Source organism: Caretta caretta, chromosome 1, assembly GCF_965140235.1.
Source record: "Caretta caretta isolate rCarCar2 chromosome 1, rCarCar1.hap1, whole genome shotgun sequence".
NCBI lineage: Eukaryota > Metazoa > Chordata > Testudines > Cheloniidae > Caretta > Caretta caretta.
In genome coordinates, this window is record NC_134206.1 from 324,807,275 (window position 1) to 324,834,093 (window position 26,819).

The 26,819-nt window shown below is 40.9% G+C and overlaps 1 protein-coding gene across 1 annotated transcript in view; it reads right to left on the reverse strand.

Moving 5' to 3' along the window:
• LOC125636362 (sucrase-isomaltase, intestinal-like) overlaps window positions 1–24,600 on the reverse strand; it is a 73,546-nt gene extending 48,946 nt beyond the window's left edge. The window contains exons 1-5 of the mRNA XM_048849363.2: window positions 24,499–24,600; window positions 24,259–24,407; window positions 10,128–10,296; window positions 9,321–9,417; window positions 8,276–8,388 (exon numbers count right to left, since the gene is read on the reverse strand). Coding sequence (XP_048705320.2) covers window positions 8,276–8,388; window positions 9,321–9,417; window positions 10,128–10,296; window positions 24,259–24,407; window positions 24,499–24,600 — 630 coding nt within the window. The remainder of the gene's footprint in view (window positions 1–8,275; window positions 8,389–9,320; window positions 9,418–10,127; window positions 10,297–24,258; window positions 24,408–24,498) is intronic.
• Between the last annotated feature and the right edge of the window lie 2,219 nt (window positions 24,601–26,819).

Consider the following 26,819-nt stretch of genomic DNA (forward strand, 5'->3'; position numbering starts at 1 on the left):
GGTTCTGGAAAACCTCAGGCATCAAGGTTTTTATTATAGATATTTCCTCTTTAAACACACACACACACGATATTTTAAACAAATTCTAGATATGAATCTAGATCTAATTAAACAAACACACCAGGAAGTTCTGCTTCGGGATATTGACTCAGTTCAATTTTCCCCTTTCTTTCTGCTCAGGATTGGTTTGATGCTCTTGATCTCAAGCATGATTACTTCCATATTTTTATTCAATCTTCTCACAGGAAATACCTTTCTTTTGCCCTCGGGCAGGACCATTTCCAATACTAAGTTCTCCCCCTTGGCCTTTCTGCTAAACCCAGAGCTTTTTATAAAATGCCTTTCTGTAATAGCAGCCTTCCTCAGAAGACAAGGAATTTTCATTTTTCCATATGCCAGTGACTGGCTTCTGAAAGTTCATGCCAAAGATTAGTTGAACCTAGTAATTCTTTTCACACAGTCTCTGTTCCAAAAACTAGGTTTTCTGATAAACAAGAAAAAATCCGTAATGTATCCAGCAAAAACAAACAATCTCCAAACTCTTTCACAGGAGCAGTTCTCAACTCCAGAGTAGTGAGAGCGTACCTCCTAGAGCAGTGGTTCTCAAAGCCGGTTGGCCACTTGTTCAGGGAAAGACCCTGCTGGGCCGGACCGGTTTGTTTACCTGCCACACCCACAGGTTCAGCCGATCGCGGCTCCCACTAGCCATGGTTTGCCGCTGCAGGTCAATGGGGGCTGCAGGAAACAGCATGGGCCAAGGGATGTGCCAGGTAAACATCCCCACACTCCCATTGGCCTGGAGTGGCGAACCGCAGCCAATGGGAGCCGAGAACGGCAGATTTGAGCCAAGAAAATGGCCAAACTGAGGGCTACTGTGAATCTCTGAGGCAAGCAAAATCTGCCAATAAGCGCAGGAACCACCAAGGCAGAGGAGGAACTTTGTCACACACCCTACATTCTTACCACAAGGCTCAGAATGAGTCTTCTTCAACGCTGGGTTTCAAGAAATTTCAAGCCAAAAATGTGCAGTATGCACATGGTGCTTACAGTCCCAGCGAAGGCCTCAGATGCTCTCCTGTGGAGACTGAAGCCCATGAATCTACTGAAAAGAGTGATGTTCAATCCATTGCCTATTTCAGTAACAGCTAGAACAGATGCTTCCAAGAACAGTTGGAGTGCGCATCTTAGCACATTAATGGCAAGGAGTCTGTGGAATCTGCAACAATTATAACTTCATATCAATGTCCATTTAGCACTCAGATCCTTCCTTCCCCAAATTCAGGGCTCTGTGGTTCAAGCTGCCAAGGACAATGACAGCAATGTAGTATGTAAATAAACAGATCATTACAACTTTGCCGAGAAGCAATAAAACTATGGGACTGGTGTATATGTCACAAAATTTATCTAACTGCATTGCATATAGGGATCTCAGAACTAACTAATCGACCAACTGAGTAGAGACTCTTTGCAGAGTTATAAATGGTCTCTGAAGCAATCAGTGATTCAGGACATCTTCAATCCTTGGAAATTTCCAAGCATAGACCTCTTTGCCATCAGCCTCAATACCAAATACCACTTTTGTTCAAGAGCAAGGACAAAGTAGTGCTCTGGCTGCACCCAAAATTTTTACCTAAAATAATTTCTGATTTTCATGTTAATCAATGATGTATTAACCTTCCAGTATTCTTTTGAAAACTTCATAAGAGTGAATCAAAGTTACATTGTTTGGATGCTAAAAGAGTTTTAACTAATTATTTGGATAGAACAAAAATGTTCAGGATTGCTCATAAACTGTTACCTATTCAGATAATTATAAAGGAAAAGCTTTTTCTGCTTAAACTAGATGGGTCAGACACTATATAGAAGAGAGTAGAAGAAAGCATCACAATCACTTCTGCTGCTATTAAAACCCATTCTACTAGGGCAGTTGCTACTTCAGCAGCATACTTCAAACACCTCCCATTAATAGAAATTTGTAAAGCAGCCAAAAGGAGCTCAATACATCCTTTTACTAAAGATTATGCATTAGACATAGCTGGTAGGTTTGGCACGACAGTTCTCCAATCTCTCTTTAATTAGGACATCTTGTCTCACCAGCCATTTTACTATATACTGTTCGCCAAACTATTGAAAGAGTGGGAATATGCAGAGGACACTTGAAGAAGAGATGAAGGTTACTTCCTTGTAAACTAGGTTCTTCAAGATGGGACTCTGCATATTTGCACTCCCCCACCCTCCTTCCCTTCTTCTGTGGAAGAAACAGAGGCAGGATCTGCTGCCGTGGCCCCTTTTACAGCAGGGCCCTCAGAACATGATGAAATGCTGAGGGCAGAGGCAGAAGGGAGCACGCGAGCACGAACACCAGAGGCACTGCTTACCCCAGGGACCACCATGCAGCTGCACTGGTCAGCACCTATTCCAAGAGGGTGAATGTGCTGGGTCCATCTCAAAGATCCTTGGTTACAAGTAAGTAACCATTTTCCTAAAAACTGCCAGGATAGCCCTTGTGTTGGGTCCCTGATATCGTTGGCTTTAACCCCGAGGAGTTTGGATGTACCCCTGTGTTTTGCATGCACTAATATTGCAATTACACACCCTACCACCCAGCACTTTGTCATGTGCATGTGCTTCTTTGGCATTTCTTTATGGGGTCTCTTCCTTGGCACTGCTGGGGCAGTAATTGACTGTGCAGGAGCACAATTAATAAACCGTCTGGCCTTTAGTAACCAGGAGAACCAAGTGACCTGTCACTTCTTTTGAAGCAGTTCTCAGACCACTGAATAGCAATTGCTCCTCACATTCCCAAACAGGCTATTTATTTACATGAGTTCCCTGCCCAGTTGGGAACGTGTTTAATGAGGAGGGGAGCAAACCAGCAGCAGGCAGTGATTCTCCCCTCATTAGACACTGGCAAATATGGTTTTATAATGTCTGCAGTCTCCAATCCAATTACTTGGCTTTTCATTAGCAAAACTCAGCCTAACTGCTCTAAAAACAGCATGTGATTGCACCTGTGAAGGAAGGCTTGAACCTTTCAAAGCTTAGTTAATATCTCTGAATCCTGACAGATGCCGAGGTCGCAAAACATTTCCCTCTGTGCTGTCCCTGGTTTGTTTTCTCGACCCACAATTTTGAAATGCAGCTTGTAAAATAATCAAAGCCCAGAGAAGCATAATACAGAAATGGTTCAGACAGGTTTCTTACCACTTATTTTGTTCCTCTACCTTGCAGTTCATTCCTGCTCCCGACACATTACTGTTTTAGAAAATGGTCAGAGTACAATGTTGTGTGGCTATGTTGCGTGACTGGGATTAAATTCCAAACCATGCTATTATATTCTAGTACAATAGATCGCTACAAGCTGCTCTAATTTACGCCTGGCTGCCCGTGGCCCAATGGACTATTCCAGCACCCAGGAATAAATGGAATGCCAGCGTGCTCCAGCTACATCCCCATTTCACAGGCCACACATCCTATGCCAGGAAATGTGGGTGGGTGCCAAACAGCCACTAGACCAGCTCTGTCCCACCCCTGGGTTCCTGCTGCACAGGGGAATTCACCAGCTTTGCAGCCTCTTTTTTGGTGATGATTTGCAATGCAGTGGCATTGTAATTGAAAGAAGAATTGAACAGCTAGCATGAGAGCCCACACTGCAGCTTTTCTGCCTCACAATTGTGGGTGTACCATGTTTAGTGCATTGTAGGAAAATCTGGGCAGCCGTGGATGGAGCATCCAGAGGCATACACCGAGAGTGGCATCAGCAACACTTAGCCCTGGCCTACACTGGGGGGCGGGGGAGGGGACCGACCTAAGATACGCAACTTCAGCTACACGACTGCTGCCACTCCCCCGTCGACTCCGCTTCCACCTTTCGCGAGCTGGAGTTCCGGAGTTGATGGGGAGCGTGTTTGGGGATCGATTTATCGCATCTAGGTGAGATGCAATAAATCGATCCCCACTAGATCAATCACTACCCGCCGATCTGGTGGGTAGTGAAGACCTGCCCTTGGAGACTAGCACTCTGTGACGTCCTACTACACACACAGCTAGTTGGAAGGAAGACCAGCCAAACAAGCTACATAGCTTAGTTAGGAATACTTGTCTGTCCAGAAAAATAACAACGTTGAAAACTGATTACAATAAGGAAACCATGTGCTAGGACAGGCTTCTATCGGTCTCCCACAGTTTTTACATGGCCCCATCATTGTAATTTCTGAATGCTTAAGCTTTTGACAAGGGGAATGCGTGATTAGCAGCCACAGCACCTGGCTGCATTAGTAATGTTGCATGTGCACATAAGGTGTGTTTAGAGCTAGGTATTTCACTAACTGGGTAAAAAAATTCCTTTAAAAGTTATATTGTACACAAGACCTCGTGGACGATACCAAGCCGGGAGGGGTTACAAGTGGTTTGGAGAATAGGATCATAATTTAAAATGATCTGGACAAACTGGAGAAATGGTCTGAAGTAAATAGGATGAAATTCAACAAGAACAAATGCAAATTACTCCATTTAGGAAGGAACATTCAGTTGCACACATACAACATGGGAAATGACTGCCTAGGAAGGAGTATTATGGAAAGGGATCTGGGGGTCATAGTGGATCACAAGCTGAATATGAGTCAACAGTGTAACACTGCTGCAAAAAAAGTGAACACCATTCTGGGATGTATTAGCAGAGTATTGTAAGCAAGACACAAGAAGCAATTATTTCATTCTACTCCACACTGATTAGGCCTCAACAGGAATATTGTGTCCAGTTCAGGGTGCTACATTTCAGGAAAGATGTGGACAAACTGGAGAAAGTCAAGAGAAGAGCAGCAAAAATGATTAAAGGTCTAGAAAACATGACCTGTGAGGGAAGATAGAAAAAAATGGGTTTGTTTAGTCTGTAGAAGAGAAGACTGAGAGGGGACACGAAAACAGTTTTCAAGTACATAAAAGGTTGTTACAAGGAGAAGGGAGAAAAATTGTTCTCCTTAACCTCTGAGGATGGGACAAGAAGCAATGGGCTTAAATTGCAGCAAGGGAGGTTTAGGTTGGACATTAGGAAAAACTTCCTGTCAGGGTGGTTAAGCACTGGAATAAATTGCCCAGGGAGATTGTGGACTCTGTATCATTGGAGATTTTTAAGAACAGGTTAGACAAACACCTGTCAGGGGTGGTCTAGATAGTACTTTGTTCTGCTATGAGTGCAGGGAACTGGACTAGATGACCTCTCGAGGTCCCTTCCAGTCCTGGGATTCTGTGATTATTTAAACAAAGCACAGTATACAACACTGGTCCCTACAGTGATGGTAGCTAATCATCCAAACCAAACAAGGTTCTTTTTCCTTCATGCAATTTTAGAGGATCCCTTTCCCCTTGGCAGAAACGAAAAACCGGAAAGATCTTGCCTTTTCTGGAATAGTAATGTAATCCATTGGTCAGTATGTGTTACAGGCCTTCCTCTGTGCCCAATCTGCAGAAGAGATGAGTCTATTATAGCCCAGCTAGAGACCCAGGACTCTTTGGCTCAAGCTGTAGCCGCTCATGCTTTTACCTCTGGAGGTCCATCAGACAAACAGAAACAAACCGAGTTCTCTCCTTACCGGAGTGCAAGTGGAGTTATCCAGTCCCACCGTAGGAAAAGAGTAATATTTCCCCACTCCAACCCATCCTTTTTCTATTGTTATGTAAATCTTGCAGTTGGTCTCTGTAGCTGAAAAATGGTGATTTTGCAACATGAATAAATGGGGACTAAGATATTACCAGCAAACTTTGTTCCTCTTGGTCATATGGGGAGAACATTAATGTATTTCTAGGGCACTGGTCATCATAGTATCTGATTACCTAATCCAGGTCTGTGGTATAGAAGCACTGTTGTATTAATCCAGTGTTTCCCTGAAATGCATTTGTGGTCGGCGTCACATATATTATGGGTACAGCCCTATCAAATTCGTAGTCCATTTTGGTCAGTTTAATGGTCAAAGGATTTTAAAAATAGTAAATTTCATGATTTCAGCTATTTAAATCTGAAATTTCACCGTAATTGTAGGGGTCCTGACCCAAAAAGGAGTTGCGTGGGGTGGCGAGGTTATTGTGGGGGGGGGGGGGAAGGGGTGGTATTGCCTCCCTTATTTCTACACTGCTGTTGGCAGGGCGCTGCCTTCAGAGCTGGGCAGCCAGCCAACAGCCACCACTTTCCGGCCACTCAGCTCTGAAGGCAGCACAGAAGTAAGGGTGGCAATACCACAACCCCCCCTAAAATAACTTTCTACACCCCCACCCCCCACAACTCCTTTTTGGGTCAGGACCCGCAATTCGAGAAACTCTCGTCTCCCCTGTGAAATCTGTATAGTTCAGGGTAAAAGCACACAAAAGACCAGATTTCGCAGTCCATGATGCTTTTTTCATGGCCGTGAATTTGGAAGGGCCCTAATTATGGGCCACCCTTTATGCTTGTTCTCTGCCATCCAGCACTTTGAACAAGAAGCTGGCTGTAGAGGGAAATCCTAATCAGTTTCAGTCTCCTGCCAGCTCCAAGTGTAAAGTGCTTGATGCCAAACAAAATGACACAGCTTATTCCCAGAGAGTCAGTCTTATACTGCATCAGAGGCTTGTCACATCACTTTTGTCAGCTCCGTGTGTGCGTGGGCGTGCGCATACACACTCAGGCATGTGCAGAGGTGCATGAAAATGGGGAAAATTACAGAATAGAAAAACAAAAATGGATAAGAGACAAACTGAAAGGAAGAGAAGAGAAAGAGAGGGACTTGGATGACAGAATAGGGAAACAAAGAAAGGAAGACGCGGGGGCGGGGTAAAGGTGGCAGAAGAAACACCATGGATCTAAGTAGTGACATTCATAATTTTTCTCCTGATAATTACAGTGGTTACCATTCAAATCTTTACAATTGGCTTTGCAAGCCATTAACATTACCATGGTGTTGATTCTACTTCTTACAGGGAATATAGTGAATACCATAGTGATGTTATTTGTTTACAAAGGCAAAATTGTAAAGAATTTTGTAGCGACCACAAGACCTAGAGCAACAACATTTAGAGGGGAGCAACCAGAATGTGCACCCTACTGTATGAGATATAAAATAGTCTATGTATGAAGCTGCAGTGGGCCAGATACATATAAAGATAAGCCTGGATGCTCCCCCTATTCTCTGCCTTCTGAGATACCTCCTTATGCTATTGGTGCTCAGACAATATTTACTTTTTTATAAAACCCCTGGGGAAATCCTGTACACAGCTTCACCCTGCTCTTACCCCTCTTTGTACGTCAGTTTGTTTCCTCAGCTGCAATGATAACAATAAGTTCATGTTAGAGATGGACCTGAATGTGATCACCAGATCCAAACTACCTTGAACCTTCAGAAAATTTGGATCCAGATCAGTTCTGGGATCTGTCTTCATGTATTCAAATGAAGTCAAATACTATTGCAGATTTATATTATTAAGCAAAAATACCTGCTTTAATCATGTTAAAGGAACAGACTAATTTCTTCATTCTTGCTTCCTATGTTCACAAGCTCTCCGACTCACGCAACTGAGTGAAACAAAAATCAAAAAGGATTAAATCTCTCCCTGTCTTTCTCATCCAAATGCATAATGAGCGCCTGTAGGAACCGGAACTTCTCCCACGAATCTAATAATTTGCAGGTGGCAAAAAAGGGGCTACAATCAGAACTCCAACATTAATGAGGATAAAATACTGTTAAAAGCTTTTTGTGCTTTGAAAAATGTTATGATTATTGCTCTGTGCAAGAAAAGTACAGGGTAACCCTAGGAAGAGAGAGCGGGGAGGGAATAAAAATAAATATTAATCATCGACCTAGCAGACTTGGGCTAAACAGGGAGGAAAATTAAATCACTGTCCTATTGTGATTTTGGTTATTAGGTGTTGGGAGGTGATCATATACTGTTATAAGAACCCAGATATATTGATAGAGAGAACTTTTCCTAGAGAACTTAAATAGAAAATCCATCTCTGCTATAGAATTCTACAGTTTGATTCAAATGCCTATAGAAATGCTGATCACATTCACTATTAAATTATATAGATTCTTTGAACAATTTATATTAGTCACATCCCAATTAAAGCCTATAGGGTTTTTACAAAAACTTTGCCCAGATGGAGGTATAAAAGTTTTGCCAATAAGCTCCAGTTTGATGTAAACATAACCGATGGACAAATTTATAATCAAATTATCTGACAATACGGATAATTAAGGGTTTCTTTATAGTACATGATCCTGTGTGCCGCAGCTAGTTCTCTACTAACCTCTGTGTATTGCTGTACTACATATTCAGGAGTTGGGCCAAGAAATACATAGAAGTCGAGGATCCCTCCAATGGTGCGGAAGGTTAAGGATGGATTTGGACTCAGAGTAATATCTGAAAGAAGAAAACAGAAGTGTTGCACACAGTAGAAATTGCCTCAGTGCCAATCCTATGCATTCTGAACCCTTCAGTGCACAGCTGCCAAGTAGGTTAGCCAGACACTTACTTTAAGCACATATCCCACCCACACAGCCCACAGAACAAGTACAAATCATCTATCTTCCAGCATCACAAAACAGAAACAGGCACCCTTGCAAGGCGGTCCTGTCTTACATGGATGGCACACTGTATGGACAAAGCGAAATAAGGAAATGTGTATAACAGTAGTAAGCTACCATGGTGCTGTGAGCTATATTTCCAGATTTATTCTATTCTGCACAATAACAAATGCACATAAAATATATTGCAAGGTTTTGTGTTTCTTAATTTCATTTATAGATAAAGGAATCACCCACATGCGTCTAAAGCTCCTCTATAGAATATATACACATCTAATTTTTTACTGGAAGTCATTGCCTGCCAGAGAAATTGATTTCATAGCTTTAGTGAAGATTCCCCTTTTCAAAATTTACAGTATTAGATTAATACAGTGAGGTGACCATGGTAACATGCAAAGCTATTCTTCTCAGATTGAGCACAATACTAACCTAAATTGACTTATTTTGCTGGTGTCAGTCCCAGAGGAAATTTCTATTGACTTCAACTTTCTCTACCCTTGCATCTAGTTTTAAAAAGTTAATCAATCATATAATTTTAGTTGAAAGTGTATATTTTATTTGTTTTACAGGAATTGCAATGAAGTCTCTTTGAGAACATAATAATGGTCCCTGGAAACTCACTTATGATATGTGTAATATTTTAGAAATCCTGTCACATATTTGTATGTTTAAAAGTCATTAGTGAAAAGAGTTATTTATATATAACAGAAACAATTTAACATCTTTCTATACTTAATCTATATATGTATGGATCATATACTGTATTACCTTGTGCATTGGAGTTCAGTAAGAGGATACCGTGAGTATTTGAGTCATTCTCGATGCACATATAAAAAGGATGAACTCCATAAAGATTGGTAAATGGCTGAAACATCAAAAATGGATTATATAGAGCTTGTTTTGCCAATCTTTCACAATCTTTGTCAACCAAAAACACATACACAGACAAGGACATTTATTAGTTCATAGCTGAAATGGGTTATTTGCATAACAAATGTAAAGCTTCATCAATAGAACAAGAGATATTTTTAGCCTCAACATTGTCACTTTTATCTTATCTTATTTAAACTCTTAGCCATGGACTATAGCACTCTGGCATTCAGGCAAATGCTCCTGAATGACCAGGCTAAGAAATTCACTGCTAATGAGAATATATCATTGACAGACCAGCATTTAAGCTGCAACTCAGCCAAGCATTTAAGAATGTGCCTAATTTTAATCCCCTTGAAGTCATTCTTAAATGCTTGGATGTATAGGGATGAACTTAAGCATGAGCTTAAATACTATGCTGAATCAGAGCCTTGACACATGGAATATTTTTTACTAGGAACGAAGAATGTTTCTTATGCCAAGTTTCCAAATCACTGTAAAATACCCAGTGATCTTACTATTTAGCTAATTATATTTTGTTGTATTTCCATAACATTTTATGAAACCCATTTTATGTTCTTTGCTGTTAATTCATAAATAACACCTCTTGTCATATAGTGATGCTATTAATCTGGTATTATTTTATTTTGCCATTTAATTTTTACAGTATGATCCCCGCACCAGATGCTGCATTAAATGACTTACTGTTGGTGGCTGGTCTCTGGAAAACATTGCATAATTAACAAAATTCATATTGTGCTTAAAGGATGGATGTTCATGTTCACCAAATCCATAAACAGAGGTGGATGGCACAATGGTGGTAATCTGCAGATACTGTCTGGAAAAAATTAAATCTCCAAGTGATGTGTCCCACCTGTGTCAAATACAGAAAGAGTCTGAACATGATTAGTTTGCTCATTCCTTATATTCATCACTTTAACATCAAGTTGGAATATTGGAAATTTTGTTGCATTTCTTGCAATAGTAACATATACAAATGCAATTTACAAATTAGTTCTGTGTGTGCTTCTAATGTGCTTAAACATATATAATATATAAAATGAGTAAAAGGAAGGCATTATATAAAGTACTGTCACTGAAATATGCAGTTGCTCTTGCTATTTCTATGACCAGTGGGACATATGGAAGACTGTTATCACATGGTGGTGTCTGCAATGTCACTAACAATAACAACATTCAGTTGCAATCATCTTTGATTAGCGTATAAAGTCCCATTGAAATTAATGGGATTACTTGTGTGCTCAAACTAAAGCATATGTTTAATGCTTTGTTGGATCAGGGCTGAGGGTTGGATCAGAGATAGATCGCTGACTTTAACAGATGTGAGGGTGCATGGTACCCCACAAGACCATGTCTTTAAACGACAGAAAGAAAAGGAGTACTTGTGGCACCTTAGAGACTAACAAATTTATTTGAGCATGAGCTTTTGTGAGCTACAGCTCACTTCATTGGATGCATACCGTGGAAACTGCAGAAGACATTATATACACAGAGACCATGAAACAATACCTCCTCCCACCCCACTCTCCTGCTGGTAATAGCTTATCTAAAGTGATCATCAAGTTGGGCCATTTCCAGCACAAATCCAGGTTTTCTCACCCTCCGCCCCCCCCCCCCCCCACAAAAACTCACTCTCCTGCTGGAAATAGCCCATCCAAAGTGACCACTCTCTTTAAAATCTGTATGATAATCAAGGTGGGCCATTTCCAGCACAAATCCAGGTTTTCTCACCCCCCCACCCCCCTCCAAAAACCACACACACAAACTCACTCTCCTGCTGGTAATAGCTTATCCAAAGTGACCACTCTCCTCACAATGTGTATGAAAATCAAGGTGGGCCATTTCCAGCACAAATACAGGTTTTCTCACCCCCCCACCCCCTCTTTTTTTTTTTTTTTTTTTCAAAAAAACACACACACAAAAACTCACTCTCCTGCTGGTAATAGCTTATCCAAAGCAACCACTCTCCCTACAATGTGCATGATAATCAAGGTGGGCCATTTCCAGCACAAATACAGGTTTTCTCACCCCCTCACCCACACAAACTCACTCTCCTGCTGGTAATAGCTCATCCAAAGTGACCACTCTCCCTACAAAGTGCATGATAATCAAGGTGGGCCATTTCCAGCACAAATCCAGGTTTTCTCACCCCCCACCCCACACACACACAAACTCACTCTCCTGCTGGCAATAGCTCATCCAAACTGACCACTCTCCTTACAATGTGCATGATAATCAAGGTGGGCCATTTCCAGCATAAATCCAAGTTTAACCAGAACGTTGGGGGGGAGGGGGTAGAAAAAAACAAGGGGAAATAGGCTACCTTGCATAATGACTTAGCCACTCCCAGTCTCTATTTAAGCCTAAATTAATAGTATCCAATTTGCAAATGAATTCCAATTCAGCAGTTTCTCGCTGGAGTCTGGATTTGAAGTTTTTTTGTTGTAAGATAGTGACCTTCATGTCTGTGATTGCGTGACCAGAGAGATTGAAGTGTTCTCCGACTGGTTTATGAATGTTATAATTCTTGACATCTGATTTGTGTCCATTTATTCTTTTACGTAGAGATTGTCTAGTTTGACCAATGTACATGGCAGAGGGGCATTGCTGGCACATGATGGCATATATCACATTGGTGGATGTGCAGGTGAATGAGCCTCTGATAGTGTGGCTGATGTTATTAGACCCTGTGATGGTGTCCCCTGAATAGATATGTGGGCACAGTTGGCAACGGGCTTTGTTGCAAGGATAGGTTCCTAGGTTAGTGGTTCTGTTGTGTGGTATGTGGTTGTTGGTGAGTATTTGCTTCAGGTTGCGGGGCTGTCTGCAGGCAAGGATTGGCCTGTCTCCCAAGATTTGTGAGAGTGTTGGGTCATCCTTCCGGATAGGTTGTAGATCCTTAATAATGCGTTGGAGGGGTTTTAGTTGGGGGCTGAAGGTGATGGCTAGTGGCGTTCTGTTATTTTCTTTGTTAGGCCTGTCCTGTAGCAGGTGACTTCTGGGAACTCTTCTGGCTCTATCAATCTGTTTCTTCACTTCCGCAGGTGGGTATTGTAGTTGTAAGAATGCTTGATAGAGATCTTGTAGGTGTTTGTCTCTGTCTGAGGGGTTGGAGCAAATGCGGTTGTATTGCAGAGCTTGGCTGTAGATGATGGATCGTGTGGTGTGGTCAGGGTGAAAGCTGGAGGCATGTAGGTAGGAATAGCGGTCAGTAGGTTTCCGGTATAGGGTGGTGTTTATGTGACCATTGTTTATTAGCACTGTAGTGTCCAGGAAGTGGATCTCTTGTGTGGACTGGACCGGGCTGAGGTTGATAGTGGGATGGAAATTGTTGAAATCATGGTGGAGTTCCTCAAGGGCTTCTTTTCCATGGGTCCAGATGATGAAGATGTCATCAATATAGCGCAAGTATAGTAGGGGCGTTATGGGACGAGAGCTGAGGAAGTGTTGTTCTAAGTCAGCCATAAAAATGTTGGCATACTGTGGGGCCATGCGGGTACCCACAGCAGTGCCGCTGATCTGAAGGTATACATTGTCCCCAAATGTAAAATAGTTATGGGTAAGGACAAAGTCACAAAGTTCAGCCACCAGGTTAGCCGTGACATTATTGGGGATAGTGTTCTTGACGGCTTGTAGTCCATCTTTGTGTGGATTGTTGGTGTAGAGGGCTTCTACATCCATAGTGGCCAGGAGGGTGTTATCAGGAAGATCACCGATGGATTGTAGTTTCCTCAGGAAGTCAGTGGTGTCTTGAAGGTAGCTGGGAGTGCTGGTAGCGTAGGGCCTGAGGAGGGAGTCTACATAGCCAGACAATCCTGCTGTCAGGGTGCCAATACCTGAGATGATGGGGCACCCAGGATTTCCAGGTTTATGGATCTTGGATAGTAGATAGAATATCCCAGGTCGGGGTTCCAGGGGTGTGTCTGTGCAGATTTGATCTTGTGCTTTTTCAGGAAGTTTCTTGAGCAAATGCTGTAGTTGCTTTTGGTAACTCTCAGTGGGATCATAGGGTAATGGCTTGTAGAAAGTGGTGTTGGAGAGCTGCTGAGCAGCCTCTTGTTCGTATTCCGACCTATTCATGATGACAACAGCATCTCCTTTGTCAGCCTTTTTGATTATGATGTCAGAGTTGTTTCTGAGGCTGTGGATGGCATTGTATTTGTGCTGGAAATGGCCCACCTTGATTATCAAAGTGGTCACTTTGGATAAGCTATTACCAGCAGGAGAGTGAGTTTGTGTGTGTGGTTTTTGGAGGGGGGCGGGGGGGGTGAGAAAACCTGGATTTGTGCTGGAAATGGCCCACCTTGATTATCATACAGATTTTAAAGAGAGTGGTCACTTTGGATGGGCTATTACCAGCAGGAGAGTGAGTTTGTGGGGGGGGGGGGGGGGCGGAGGGTGAGAAAACCTGGATTTGTGCTGGAAATGGCCCAACTTGATGATCACTTTAGATAAGCTATTACCAGCAGGAGAGTGGGGTGGGAGGAGGTATTGTTTCATGGTCTCTGTGTATATAATGTCTTCTGCAGTTTCCACGGTATGGATCCGATGAAGTGAGCTGTAGCTCACGAAAGCTCATGCTCAAATAAATTGGTTAGTCTCTAAGGTCCACTAGTACTCCTTTTCTTTTTGCGAATACAGACTAACACGGCTGTTACTCTGAAACCTGTCTTTAAACGACAGCTTTCTCTCATCTGTGACTTTATAATACCTGCATAAACAGATCAAATTTGTTCTAAACAAAGGACATTTATAGATATTTTTATATTTATGATTTTTTTCTGGGTTTCTTTCATTAGTTTTATGCATTTATTTCTATTGAATCATCTATGGACAAATACACATTTTAGGTGTTACTTCATGTTTGCTGTTACTAATGCTATAATGAGCTGTATACATACTCTGAAAGTACATTGTACCGCTATATAACATGAATGCCATACTTATATATGTATATAAGAACTGTGATTTCGTTACAATAAATTAAAATAAAAGAACCAAAACCACAGAAGGTGGTAGTGGAGGTACTTTCACATATTCATAGATCCCAAGGCCAGAACGGACCACTGTGATCATGTAAAAAGAAAAGGAGTACTTGTGGCACCTTAGAGACTAACCAATTTTAGTCTCTAAGATGCCACAAGTACTCCTTTTCTTTTTGCGAATACAGACTAACACGGCTGTTACTCTGAAACCTGTGATCATGTAGTCTGACTTCTTGTGTACACAGACCACGGATCTTCCCCAAAGTAATTCCTAGTGGCCAGTGCATATATCTTAGAAAAAATCCAATCTTGATTTTAAAATGGTCGGTGATGAACAATCCACCACAAGCCATGGTAAATTGTTCCAGTGGTTAACTATGCTTACTGTTAAAATGTGCGCCTTTTTCCTGTGTGAATATAAATACAAATATAAATATTAAATCCTTTAATATGAATTATTTGTTATCAGCGGTTTTGGTAAAATTAAATGGAATACCAAATTAGCCCATAAACTGAAGGGCCATAATCCATTTAATGTAGATGTAAAATCTTAACTACAATTTCTGTTAAGAACTTTTCATATAGGCCTGGAGTCCACAGCTTGGCCTGGGGCATGAGGGCTAGCTAACAAAGAACAATACGTGGCTAAGAGAAAGCTGGGGTAGACAGACAACCTTGTGCGTTTCAAATCGATTAGTGGAGTCAGCATGACTCCAGACGGTGAGCTGTAATTGGCTGTCCTTAGCGCGAGTTATAGACACATAAAACGCTAAGAAGGGCCTCAAAGTTAACTCCCTGATGCAGGAAGGAGATAGTGGTACAATACCCCTCAGATGCCAGAACAGAGTTCAGGGAGAGGCCTAACATGATTGACATGAGTAATGACACCCTCCACTCACAGATGTATGCCAATCCCAGTTCACAGAAATGCAAGGATAAAACTATAAACAATTGTTATTGTTAAATACTAATTATTACTTTTTTGCTTTAAATCTCCAGGAATGTACCTCTTGGTCAACTGGGAGAGCTGCTACCTCATTCCCCTGGACCCCAAAATTAGGATTTAACCTATATACTTTAATAGAAATAGTTTAAGGGTAATTACCTATGTGTTAGCAATATGTTAATTTGAGCCATGGGTGGAGCCATTGTGTAATCTTTTAGACCCTTGGCTTATTGTGCTTATCTCGTCTTGCTGCTAGAACCTGTCCAGGGGCTTGGGAACTCCCTCCCCGTCGCTTCTCTCCACCCATGGCACCCTATATAATCTATTGTAATTAATTGTTGGGCAGTGCCTCTGAGCCTAATAAGCAAAGTGATACTCCGCCAGTGCTGTGCGTAATAAACTCCTGTGCTTGACTCCACACAGTGTCCATTGCTGTTCCTTCAAAACTGATTATGTGGAAGGTTCTGTGTATTAGCAGTGAGCATAGTACTATAGCCATTTACTGTAGCACATCGATAAACTATCCTGTTTGAGAGCCAGGGTTTATACTGTTTTCACCAGACCGAATTTATATTTCTTACCCTGGGACAAACTTTTTACTGTTGTGGGAAAGAGAGTTGGGTTAAACAACTGGGCCTATGTTGCACTCCAGGCAGTGCCCAGGCTGCATCCTCCATCACTGGGAGAGCAGAGTCTCTTGCCCTTACATAGAGCTGCAATGGGGCATGGGAAGGCTCCTTGCTCCCTCCCCAGTCTACTGCACCTATGCAAGGGTTAGGTACAGTTTGGGCCTAGAGGGAGAAGCCAAGTGTACCAAGCAATTATTGAAAATTAAGACAATGCATTTATTGGGCCTCTGTGTTTGGCAGTACTGCAGTTCTAACAAGCTGGACCCATGAGGATTTTCTGCCACTGGTGACTTAGTTGTTACACATCATGTTCGTGCCTTTGCCAATGGAAACCCCCAAGCCACTGGGAAAGGTGATTTTTTCTTTTTCCTTGGAAATATGTATAAAGTATCACCAAGAATTAAAAGGAACCCTTTTGAAAACCAAGGCTTTTCTGTGAAAAGTTACCCTATATGGGAATAGGTATCAGCTCATGGGCTGTGTGCCAGGCAAAACTAACATGATCACCCAGTTCAGTCAGGTACTGGGTTTCCAGTGTCAATGTTCGGAGAAAAGGATGGTCAAAGAACTAAAAAGTAAATGTAGCCAGAAGGAAAGATGTTGGGAAGAACTTGAATAACTGCCTTAGCCCATTGAGCACTCTATGTGATGCCTACTCAGAGAACATGAGGTTTCATATTTCCTGGTATCTGCATTCAAACACTGACATTTCCGATTTGAAAGTAATTAGCATTACCAAGGGATTACAAGTATTTGCTGTAATGGAACATGAAACACAGCGGCTCGTGTTTTGGGACACCAGGTTTTCTTTATTAACTTACTATGTATTCAGCTACTTCATGGCCATATGTTGAACTTCCCTAAATAAGCCTCTGCTCTCTCTTTTCCTTAATGTTAGGTAACTTCTGATTGCTGCCATTGCATTCTTTTTTCCCTTCTTCCCTTTAAAAGACAAAAAGGCAGGACTTCCCTTTAAATCCTCCCCTCCCCAAGCATTCTACAGCCTTGAGCCCCGCTAGTACATTAACGTTGTAAGCTGCCAGGATCCATTACTTTACAACACTGCAATATTCTGAGGGTTATTTAGATTAAAAAATGACCATTTAAATGAGACACCCACCTTTATCACTCTAAAAACCTTTGGATACAATAAAATAAAAATGTTATATTTGCCTTGTGACAGTGTTTGTTTACTCCAATCTGCTTTAAAGCAGGATGAAAGCCAACAAAACAGAAGGGAATATAAAATCATACAGTGTTTGTAGGAATGTGCTTGATTCTCATTAAAAAATTACTTACTAAGTACAATAGTACACTGAAAAATATACCCAGCCCCCTTTCCACGAATAAGGTCAGTCTAAGAAGTTTGTGTATTTTCACATAAATTGATTGGTTTGAGAGAATATTACATGGGAGAAAAGTCTAAAAAATTCAGATACAATATTCACCATCAACAATTCAGCATTTGCCATCAGTTACACACAGCATTGTCTATGAATACCAGAGCATCTCCCTCAACTCAGGAGATCTCCCTAGTAAAATGTTTGGAAAATATTAACCTTTTAGTAGTTTCTATTGTATTTCTCAATCTTTGGAAGTATGAGGAGGCCAAGGTATTTTGATAGCTGTGATACTGCATACTAACTGTAGAGCTGCCGTTCCTTTAGGTATCACTTCTGAAAACATGTGCTCCCTTCCAAACACTGTGCATAAGGCTTAAGAATAAGCCTTTCTATTTATAGTGTCTCATCTGGAAGAAGACTGACTCAGGAGCCAAAGGGACAGCATGAAGTTTGCATTTCTGGCTGGCATTCAAGCTTTTAGCATGAGAACAAACAGTAGGTCCCCTTTGTGCTACCAGCTCAAAGTGTAACTATAATGGATCAGTGAAATGCCTTTGAAAATAAACAAATGAAATAATGCTTGGTTTATTTAAGGGAGGACTATATAATACCTTGTGGCATTTCAAGTATGACTAAAAGTCAATGGAATCAAGTTTGTTGAAATATGGTCACTTATTCCTTGAAATCCAAGCAATTATTAAATGTAAAAAGATCCCCTGGCCCAAGAACATTATTACATGTAAATGAACATCTGGTGCTACTAAGATGTCTTATAAACCCTCAGAGATGTGTGGACCCCATTTTAGTAGAGAGATTGGGTACAATTTTCAAAAGCACCTAAGTGATTTAGAAGCCTAAATCCCATTTTAAAAAGCCACTTAGAATTTAGGAGCCTAAATCTCAAGGACGTTCAATGAGGTTCCTAAAGAATTTCTGAAAATGACTCAGGAGCCACCTCCTCTCCAGTTCCCTCATCATTGAACATCCTTGTGGCAACCCCAGGCACTGATGACTTGGAAGAGGAATACTCAGAAAGAGATTGGTATATTTCTAGTTTTCTTGTCATGTGAGTTAGTAAGAAGCAGGGAGGACTGTTAGCATCGTGTGACCAGCAGGTTTTCCACAGAACACTAGTGGTCCATTGACCACAGTTCAACAACTGCTGAGCTAATACCACTTTTGATAATTAATCACAAAATGTAGTTACAATGATTGATTCTGTTCTGTTCAGGTTCTTCTACTGCACCCATCATCATCATATCAGAGCATTTTCCAGAAGTGCAATAACCCAGTCAACTGCATTTTTGTTTTGAAAAGGAATTAGGCAAACATTACCTACATCCCCCTTACCCATGTATAAAAATCGTAATGATTATAACTCCAAAAATACCCTGTAAGAATAATGGCTGTTACAAACTGGAAGCAAATATGAGTTACACAAGTTGCACACAATTTGCCTATGTTACTTTCAGCAAAATTGCAGTTTGAGACAATAGCTTTCGAAATCATTCTGATAGCTTCCCTTCTAGAAAATCTTCTCATGAGAAATGGTGTCTGTGCTTACTACAAGAATCAATACAAAAGCCAGCTGAACTCTGCAGCAGCAGTTTTGAAATTAGTGACCATCTTGATTAGGATTTGATTATTTGTTGCATGTCCTCTGAAGTGTGGTAACTAACAAAGAATTGAATGCTCTTAATAGAGATAACAGAAAATTTGACTGGCTTGGAAAGATGCTCTGTCTTGCATTATTCTTATTCTATCATGCAAGAAAAATTGTTTGGAGCACATATATTAACTGGATCAGACACATGGGTCATCTAGTCCAGTATCCTGGTCTCCAACAATAGCCAGTGCCAGATGCTTCAGAGGAAGGCATGAAACTTGTTTGCGGAGGAAGTTTTTTTGGTAATATTGTAGGAGAATTGGTTTATATTCTGAGTCATTTGGGTTGATAGCCCTTATAATTTTTTAATTAACTGGTATGACTATAGCTGGTTCTTATTATACAAATCTGTATCCTACCAAGCTCTCTGCCTCAATAATATATTGCAAGCTCCACAGGATAATTATACGTTGTGTAAAACATTATTTCTTTGTGTTATTTTTAAATTTGACACTTTTAAATCTGTTTGGTATTTGCTTGTTGTTCATCTCTGCTGAAACCAAATAGCCCCAGGCCTTTTACTCTCTCCTCAAAGAGAAACCATTCTATGCCTCTGATCATTTGCCCTGCTCTTTTCTATTGCTGCTGTACCCATGGAATGACAAAAAAGGAATATGACGTTCAACATGACACCATATTATTGAGTAATATAATGGCATTATCTGTTCAGTTTTATTTTCTACCCCTCTCTTACAACAGCCTTACATTTTCTTAGCTATTTTGACTGCCATTGGGCCCTGAGCACATGTTTTCACACCTCTCACAAAAGCTTCCAACATAGTACAAAGAGCGGTAGTAATGGCTGTAAATAATATTCAGGAACATATATATCCCCTAAATTTCCATCCTCTCCCACCTGCAATATTTTCAAGTATTACATTAAATAACTCCCCGTAAGGAGACCTTGCGTACACATATGACAGAGCTGGAAGGGAGTTTTATACCCTACGGACAAGATAACAGGCCTGATATCCTCTTCTTCTTCATCTATCATACTAATCCACTGTGACAGAATTTAAAGCATAAATACACATCTATTGCATCTGGGACAGAGACTGTGGTATAGAAATGATGGATGAGAAATAAAAATATAGATATTAACAAAAAATCCACAGTGGTTCTTCAGCACAGAATGTACTTAACTCTACATGGATTACATTCATGGCATTGTGCTATAGGAATTGTGGGATTATAGGGACTTCTAAGCATTGTTAGTGGGGTTGTCCAAAAATGAAAAGCTGCTGACAGAGATAAAGTGCTCTATGTGAACAGGTTTATGAAAAGTTGGGATAGTTTTACAATGGAAAAGCTTTCAGCAGGGACCCATGAAAGCTACAGTGGTGTATATGGATTTGTGTTGTCTAGACACCATTTACCATCTCCTGAGATGCTGGGAATACAGCTTGGAAATGTGTAATTTGGCCTGGTTTGTTGTTATTGATTACTTTGAGCAATATTGGTGTTTACAGAGAGATTAATGATCAGATCAACTCTTTATTGGGATTCCAGGGATTTGATCTGCTGCAGCTGGATATGCAGGGTGTTTTGTGTCTTAAAAAGGGTTCTTCCTGAGTCGCCTGTCCCCAGAACTTCTGAGAGAGGTGATTCCCAGGAGGTGACTCTCTGTGCTAAAACCTGGAGCTATATTACCTTTACTATGGATTTCACTGACAGGTGGGGGGGGAATGATGCAATCCCTTCCAGCCCTACACCTGTCCCTCTTCCTACTTCCCCTGGGTGCTTCCTCCCACCCCCACCCCCACGCTGAAATATGGTGGAGAAAGGGCAGGAAAAATGCCACCAAGCATCTGATCCCTTCACTTCCTAGTGGAAAGGGCTATGAACAGAGGGTCTCCTCCACATGGTTAGCAGGGTGATAAGGTTCATTTTCATATGAGCAGTGGGTGTAGGCTTAAAATAGACCCCCCAATTAAGCTAAATAGAGGGGTCCTTGGGAAGGCCCAGCTGAGTTGCCAGCTTTGGTAACAGACAATTTTTTGCAAGGCTGTGTCAGCAGGACAGAAGCACATTGGGTCACAGCGTAGTCTTGAACGGACAAAGAAAATTTCCAGTTGCTAACAACGGGTGTCATCAACCAGTGCCCAGCAAAGTCCAACGGCAATGACCAAACCATGTTCAGCACAATTTTAGAAATGAGTTTTAATCACTGCTTCTGAAGCTGTGTAGAACACAACTCTGACCTTGGCAACACATGGAGACATGCCTGGCACCCGTTCAGCTGCACTGATTGCTCACACCCATCATCGGCAATGAGTAATTTTCTTAGACAAAGCTTTTTGGATGGTTGTTCCTGCAGCAGCAAAAGGGACAGGACACAAAGAACTGATTGCTCCATTTATAGGCTTCTTGCTTTAACCAGTCTGGACTCTTCTGCTTTTTCTGCACAATAGGATTTTACCACTGGTTCAGCTGAGCCTATGTTACCACTGGTGGGAGCCCTAATGTAGAGAAGGTTCCCATACGGCTAGACCTGTTTTTACCAACATGTTGTTAAAACTGCTTTCACCAGGTTTAAATAACCTAGTGGTAAAAATGCCAGAAGCTACTGGAGTGTCTTCTACACGATGGCTCCCACTGCTTCTCTCACTGCTCCGGCTGCACTGGTGCAGTGGGAATAATTTCGTAACATTCCCTGCTGTAGAGACAGTTGCTACTATCAAATAAATAGAAACCATCATGGCTTCCAGATCAGGAAGTATGGAGTAAATTAACATGTTGAAAGAAGGATACACACACAGTTCTCCTGAACTCTAATGGAAGTGGTGAGTGTAAATCCCTAGATTGGGACAAAGAGATGCTACTCAGCATCCAAATTCACTCATTTAGATCAGCTCGGATGTGGGAAGAGGTGCTTTTTTGTTAATCACACAGGGAATTCAGCTACAAAGGGGGTACAGCTGTGGGAGTAATCTTTTCCTGCTGGAACGAGACCCTCCCATGTATAATCAACTTGCTGTGCCTTTTCCCAGAAGCAGACCGTTTTCCTTTCTCATGCACTATATGCAAACATCAGTCTCGGCAGTGATAATGTTTCATTAATAGTATTGTCTTCAGTTGCCGGATAAAACCATTAACCATGGCAATATTAACATTTAATCGTTTTTTTTAACTGGGTGGATTCCAGAAGAGCTTCATCGCCTGGAGTAACACAGCGTATGCTTTTCCAGTGGCAATTTTTAACAGCAATGGATTTCTACTGAAATCTGAACTATTGATACAGACATTAGCCAAGGCTGCCCTCTATCTTCCTCTCCTTTCAACACAGCCCATTCTTTCACAGAGCTTACACTGTCATTAAGCCCAAAGTTTCAGAAGTGAGCACTATATTTAGGAGTCCCTTTTTAGACAGATACTGCCCGGTCTTCAAACGCCCGTAGCTCTCAGTAGCTCCCATTGAGAACAATGGGATCTACAAGGAGCTCTTTTGAAAACCTGCCAAATAGGGCCTGATTTTCAGAGTTGCTGAGCACCCACAGCTCCCACTGGAATTGTGTGCTCTCAGCACCCCTGAAAATAAATCCTGCAGGTATCTCGAGTTGAGAGACCCAAAGAACCAGCTTGTAGTAATTTTTCAGTAAGCATTCACTTCACATATGATAATTCCAATTAATGAGCCTTAATCAATCCTTACAACAGAAAGGGCTACAGAGATAATCTCTTGGATCAAAGACAGGAAAATTGGACTTTTAACTGGAACCTGCTATCAACACAAAGCCATTAATTCTAAATGAGGAAATAAGCAAATTTTTGCTATCTCACTGATACATAGAACACTAAATTTACAATACCCTGTTAAAAAACAAAACAAAACACTTTTACAAAGTTGGCTATGAAACTTGTAAAAGATGTCACACAAGATAGCTATTTAGAAGAGCGTCCAGCTAATTAAAAATAAAGCCCAGTATTTACATTTGCAGCCTCAACATATTTTATAAGCTGTATTCGCAAGGACAAATTCCTGATGTGAGACACAAGAGGGTGTAACACTTAGTGAAAACAACCAAAACATGTTTTGAAAATGTTCAGTCTCCTCCCCATAAATTGTGACGCTCCATTTCTTGCCAGCAAAATGTTTATATCCTGAGTCTGTTTAACAACGAACATCTGAAAGAAATGGGGTTTTATATGTTTTGTTTTCAGTATTCAGGCTTAAGTTTTTGGGTGCAATTTTACAGAAATTATGGATAGAAATAACCAATGCCACATTTCAACAAACTTCTGAAAATGTGCTTGACATAAAAATTCCTGTGAGCAGAAACATACTTTTTCTGCATTTTCTCTCCCAACATTCTCATGCCTAGGGTACATATATTTATATGACCTATATTTCCTGCTTCTCCTACCTGAGTCATCTAATGATACCACAGTACAGTTTGTGACATCTTAATACATCATAACAACCAATCATACGATGTCATATGATAACACCGGATTGTAGCCTCACTAAATGAAGCCAGCAAGAGCATGCTGATTAGAAAGGAGTAAGTTACTCATTCCATACAAATATCTTGGTAACCATCATTAAGTGGAAAATAAGCAAAGAAGAGATTTATGACGTTAGAATGGCTGGAAAGTGACAATACAAAATTTGTGGTGTTTGCTGATGTATGGACATTTTTCCTTAAAAAAAATACACTGCACAAATTGTACAATTCAACTAATATTTTTGCACTGTTTTATCACGATTTCTCTAGTTTCCTTGGGCCTACATTTTGAAAAGTGATTAGTGTTTATGGGTGTCCAGCTTAAGACATTACAGGAGCCTAATTCTCAGAGGGTGAGTGATTAGCACTTCCTGTAAACCAGGCCCCATTAAGATGTCTCAGGTTGGACATCCAGAAATGCAGGACCTCCAAACTCACTAGTCCTTGGCACTAATTTATTACATTGCAGACACACAGCATGCAGTGCCAGCTAGATTATTATTTGATAAGGAACAGATCTTGATTCTCTGATCAATCTTTCCTTAATGTTTAAGTAACTCTTGCATGTGTATATATCTTTATGTTTATAGTAAGCACTATGATAGGACTCCACTTCCTAATGGGACACACCTTAATCTACTAGATGCCATGTGTGTACACACACACACAAAATTCATGTTTGTGAGAGGAAGGATCATTTCTCTCTGTTCGCCATGTTGAACAAGCAATCGTATGCAAAATCATTCTCATCTTGTCTTCCTTATTTTCTACACAAAACAATCTTAATATACTTGTACTTACAGCACTGTTCCTGTGCTTTTCCTTATGATTTTAAACTGAAAGGAGGGCTGATTTATAAACTCGATGTCATAGCTGGTGTCAGCAGCAGCAGTGGATGGAGACTCAATCTTGAGTGGAACTTCAAATCGTTGGCTATTAGGATCATAAATCTAAATCAGCGTGAGAGTAGGCACAAAGTCATTGGCTGGTTAGTTAGCTTAAGTTACTTGGATTAAATTTTTTTTTTCTTTTAACACTTACCTTAAACCTGAGTCGGTCTTTCATCTGGAACTCCACATCCATGGCAACAGAAGAAATATCATTGCCGAACAGTGACATCATGATATTACGTTTCATCAGCATTAACCTACAAACACACTTAATTACCACACACCAAAGTGCTTAAGCACAAGAACACCCATATACAGGGCAAAACAGTGGAAAGGATTCAGTTCTATTAACCAATAGCAAATCTTCCTGGACTAGAACTTCCATAAATCATGAATTTGTTAATAGATATTGTTGGGGTGGGCAAAGGAGGATATTTTCCCCCAAAATTCAGCTAGATAGCATCATCTTGTACCCTCTCGTGGAAGGTCCAGCTATTCTACAAAAGGGGAGTGGGGAAAATTTATGCCTATGCATTTATAAATGAATTCTAGAATCAGAACCCAAAACGGTACATAGCTTTTAGGCAGTCCAACCAAATGTGAATGCATAAAGAATGACTAAAGACTTAAACAAGCAATGGTGAAGTTTACCTCCAGCCTTTAGCTGTCTTTTGCAGCGGCCCAGACAGAGAATACCCATATAGACCATCTTCTGGGAAAGAGCACCAGGGGGCATTGGAGACTTTTGTAGAACACCAAATGCAGCCCTTTGCCTCACATGCCTCTTTTGAGGCACCAAGCTGAGGGTGGCAATCAATGCGTTTCTGAACTGGAACATTGTTAGGGCAAGATGGATCTTCAACTGAGTCATAGAAGCAAAATGGAACATTCGGCGCACTAGTCTCACACCACCGGCAGCCACGACTTATGCAGGAGGTTTCAGTAGCTCCAGGTTCTGGATGACAGTCCTGCCGAAGGTCCTCAGAGATTGTTGTTGGGCATGTGCTTGAGTGAAAAGGCTGAGCTAAAACTAAACCAGGAAAGGAAACGGACAGTGAGCATCAAAAACACAGAGGAGTTCAGAATGAAATAATGCAACTTGCTTTTGTGTAGCTATAGCTAGAACACATGACGCTTGTGATGGATGGGACCTGAAAGCAGCATCTTCATTGTTCAAACAAGAGAATATAGTTTTTCTAGACCTCAAGAACAATGTGCTGTATTTTTATTACCCAGATGTGGATTTTTTGGAGGGCCATTGTAATTATTCCTCCTGCTGTGGTTTCTTGTATGTAGGCAGCTATGTGTTGTTACTTTGCCCAGTGCCTATTGTTCTCAGCTGAAGATGGAGTAGATTTGAAATATTTGTCTGAAGACAAATAGTGGATAAAGAAATAAATAGTATTTTTATGGAGGCGTGCAGCCTTGACTCTGGAGTCAAGGCTCACAGTCAAGGCTGCTCTGAGATCGGCCTTTAAACAAAGGCTAAAAATCCCCTGTTTCATTTTAATGATTGAATTTGATGTATATTTACTACTATTAGTAAAAAGAAAAGGAGTACTTGTGGGACCTTAGAAACTAACCAATTTATTTGAGCATAAGCTTTCGTGAGCTACAGCTCACTTCATCAGATGCATACAGTGGAAAATACAGTGGGGAGATTTTATATACACAGAGAATGTGAAACAATGGGTGTTATCATACACATTGTAACCAGAGTGATCAGGAAAGGTGAGCTATTACCAGCAGGAGAGTGGGGGAGGGAGGGACCTTTTGTAGTGATAATCAAGGTGGGCCATTTCCAGCAGTTGACAAGAACGTCTGACGAACAGTGGGGGGGAAATAAACAAGGGGAAATAGTTTTACTTTGTGTAATGACCCATCCACTCCCAGTCTTTATTCAAGCCTAAGCTAATTGTATCCAGTTTGCAAATTAATTCCAATTCAGCAGTCTCTCACTGGAGTCTGTTTTTGAAGTTTTTCTGTTGAAGAATTGCCACTTTTAGGTCTGTAATTGAGTGACCAAAGAGATTGAAGTGTTCTCCAACTGGTTTATGAATGTTATAATTCTTGACGTCTGATTTGTGTCCATTTATTTTTTTACATAGAGACTGTCCAGTTTGGCCAATGTACATGGCAGAGGGGCATTGCTGGCACATGATGGCATATATCACATTGGTAGATGTGCAGGGTCTAATCACATCAGTCACACTATCAGAGGCTTGTTCACCTGCATACATACCACACAGACTATGCTGACAGCTTGTTCCACACACTCTCAAAGAAACTGTGGAACCACCTGATCAACATTCTCTACAGCAAACAGGGAAAGATTAAGAATGAGCTCTCAAAACTGGATATTCTTAAAAAAACAACCTTCCACACAAACTTCCTTGTGGCTGGACTTTACAAAAACTAGACAAGCCATTTACAACACACACTTTTCTTCTCTATGAAAGAAAAAGGACACTA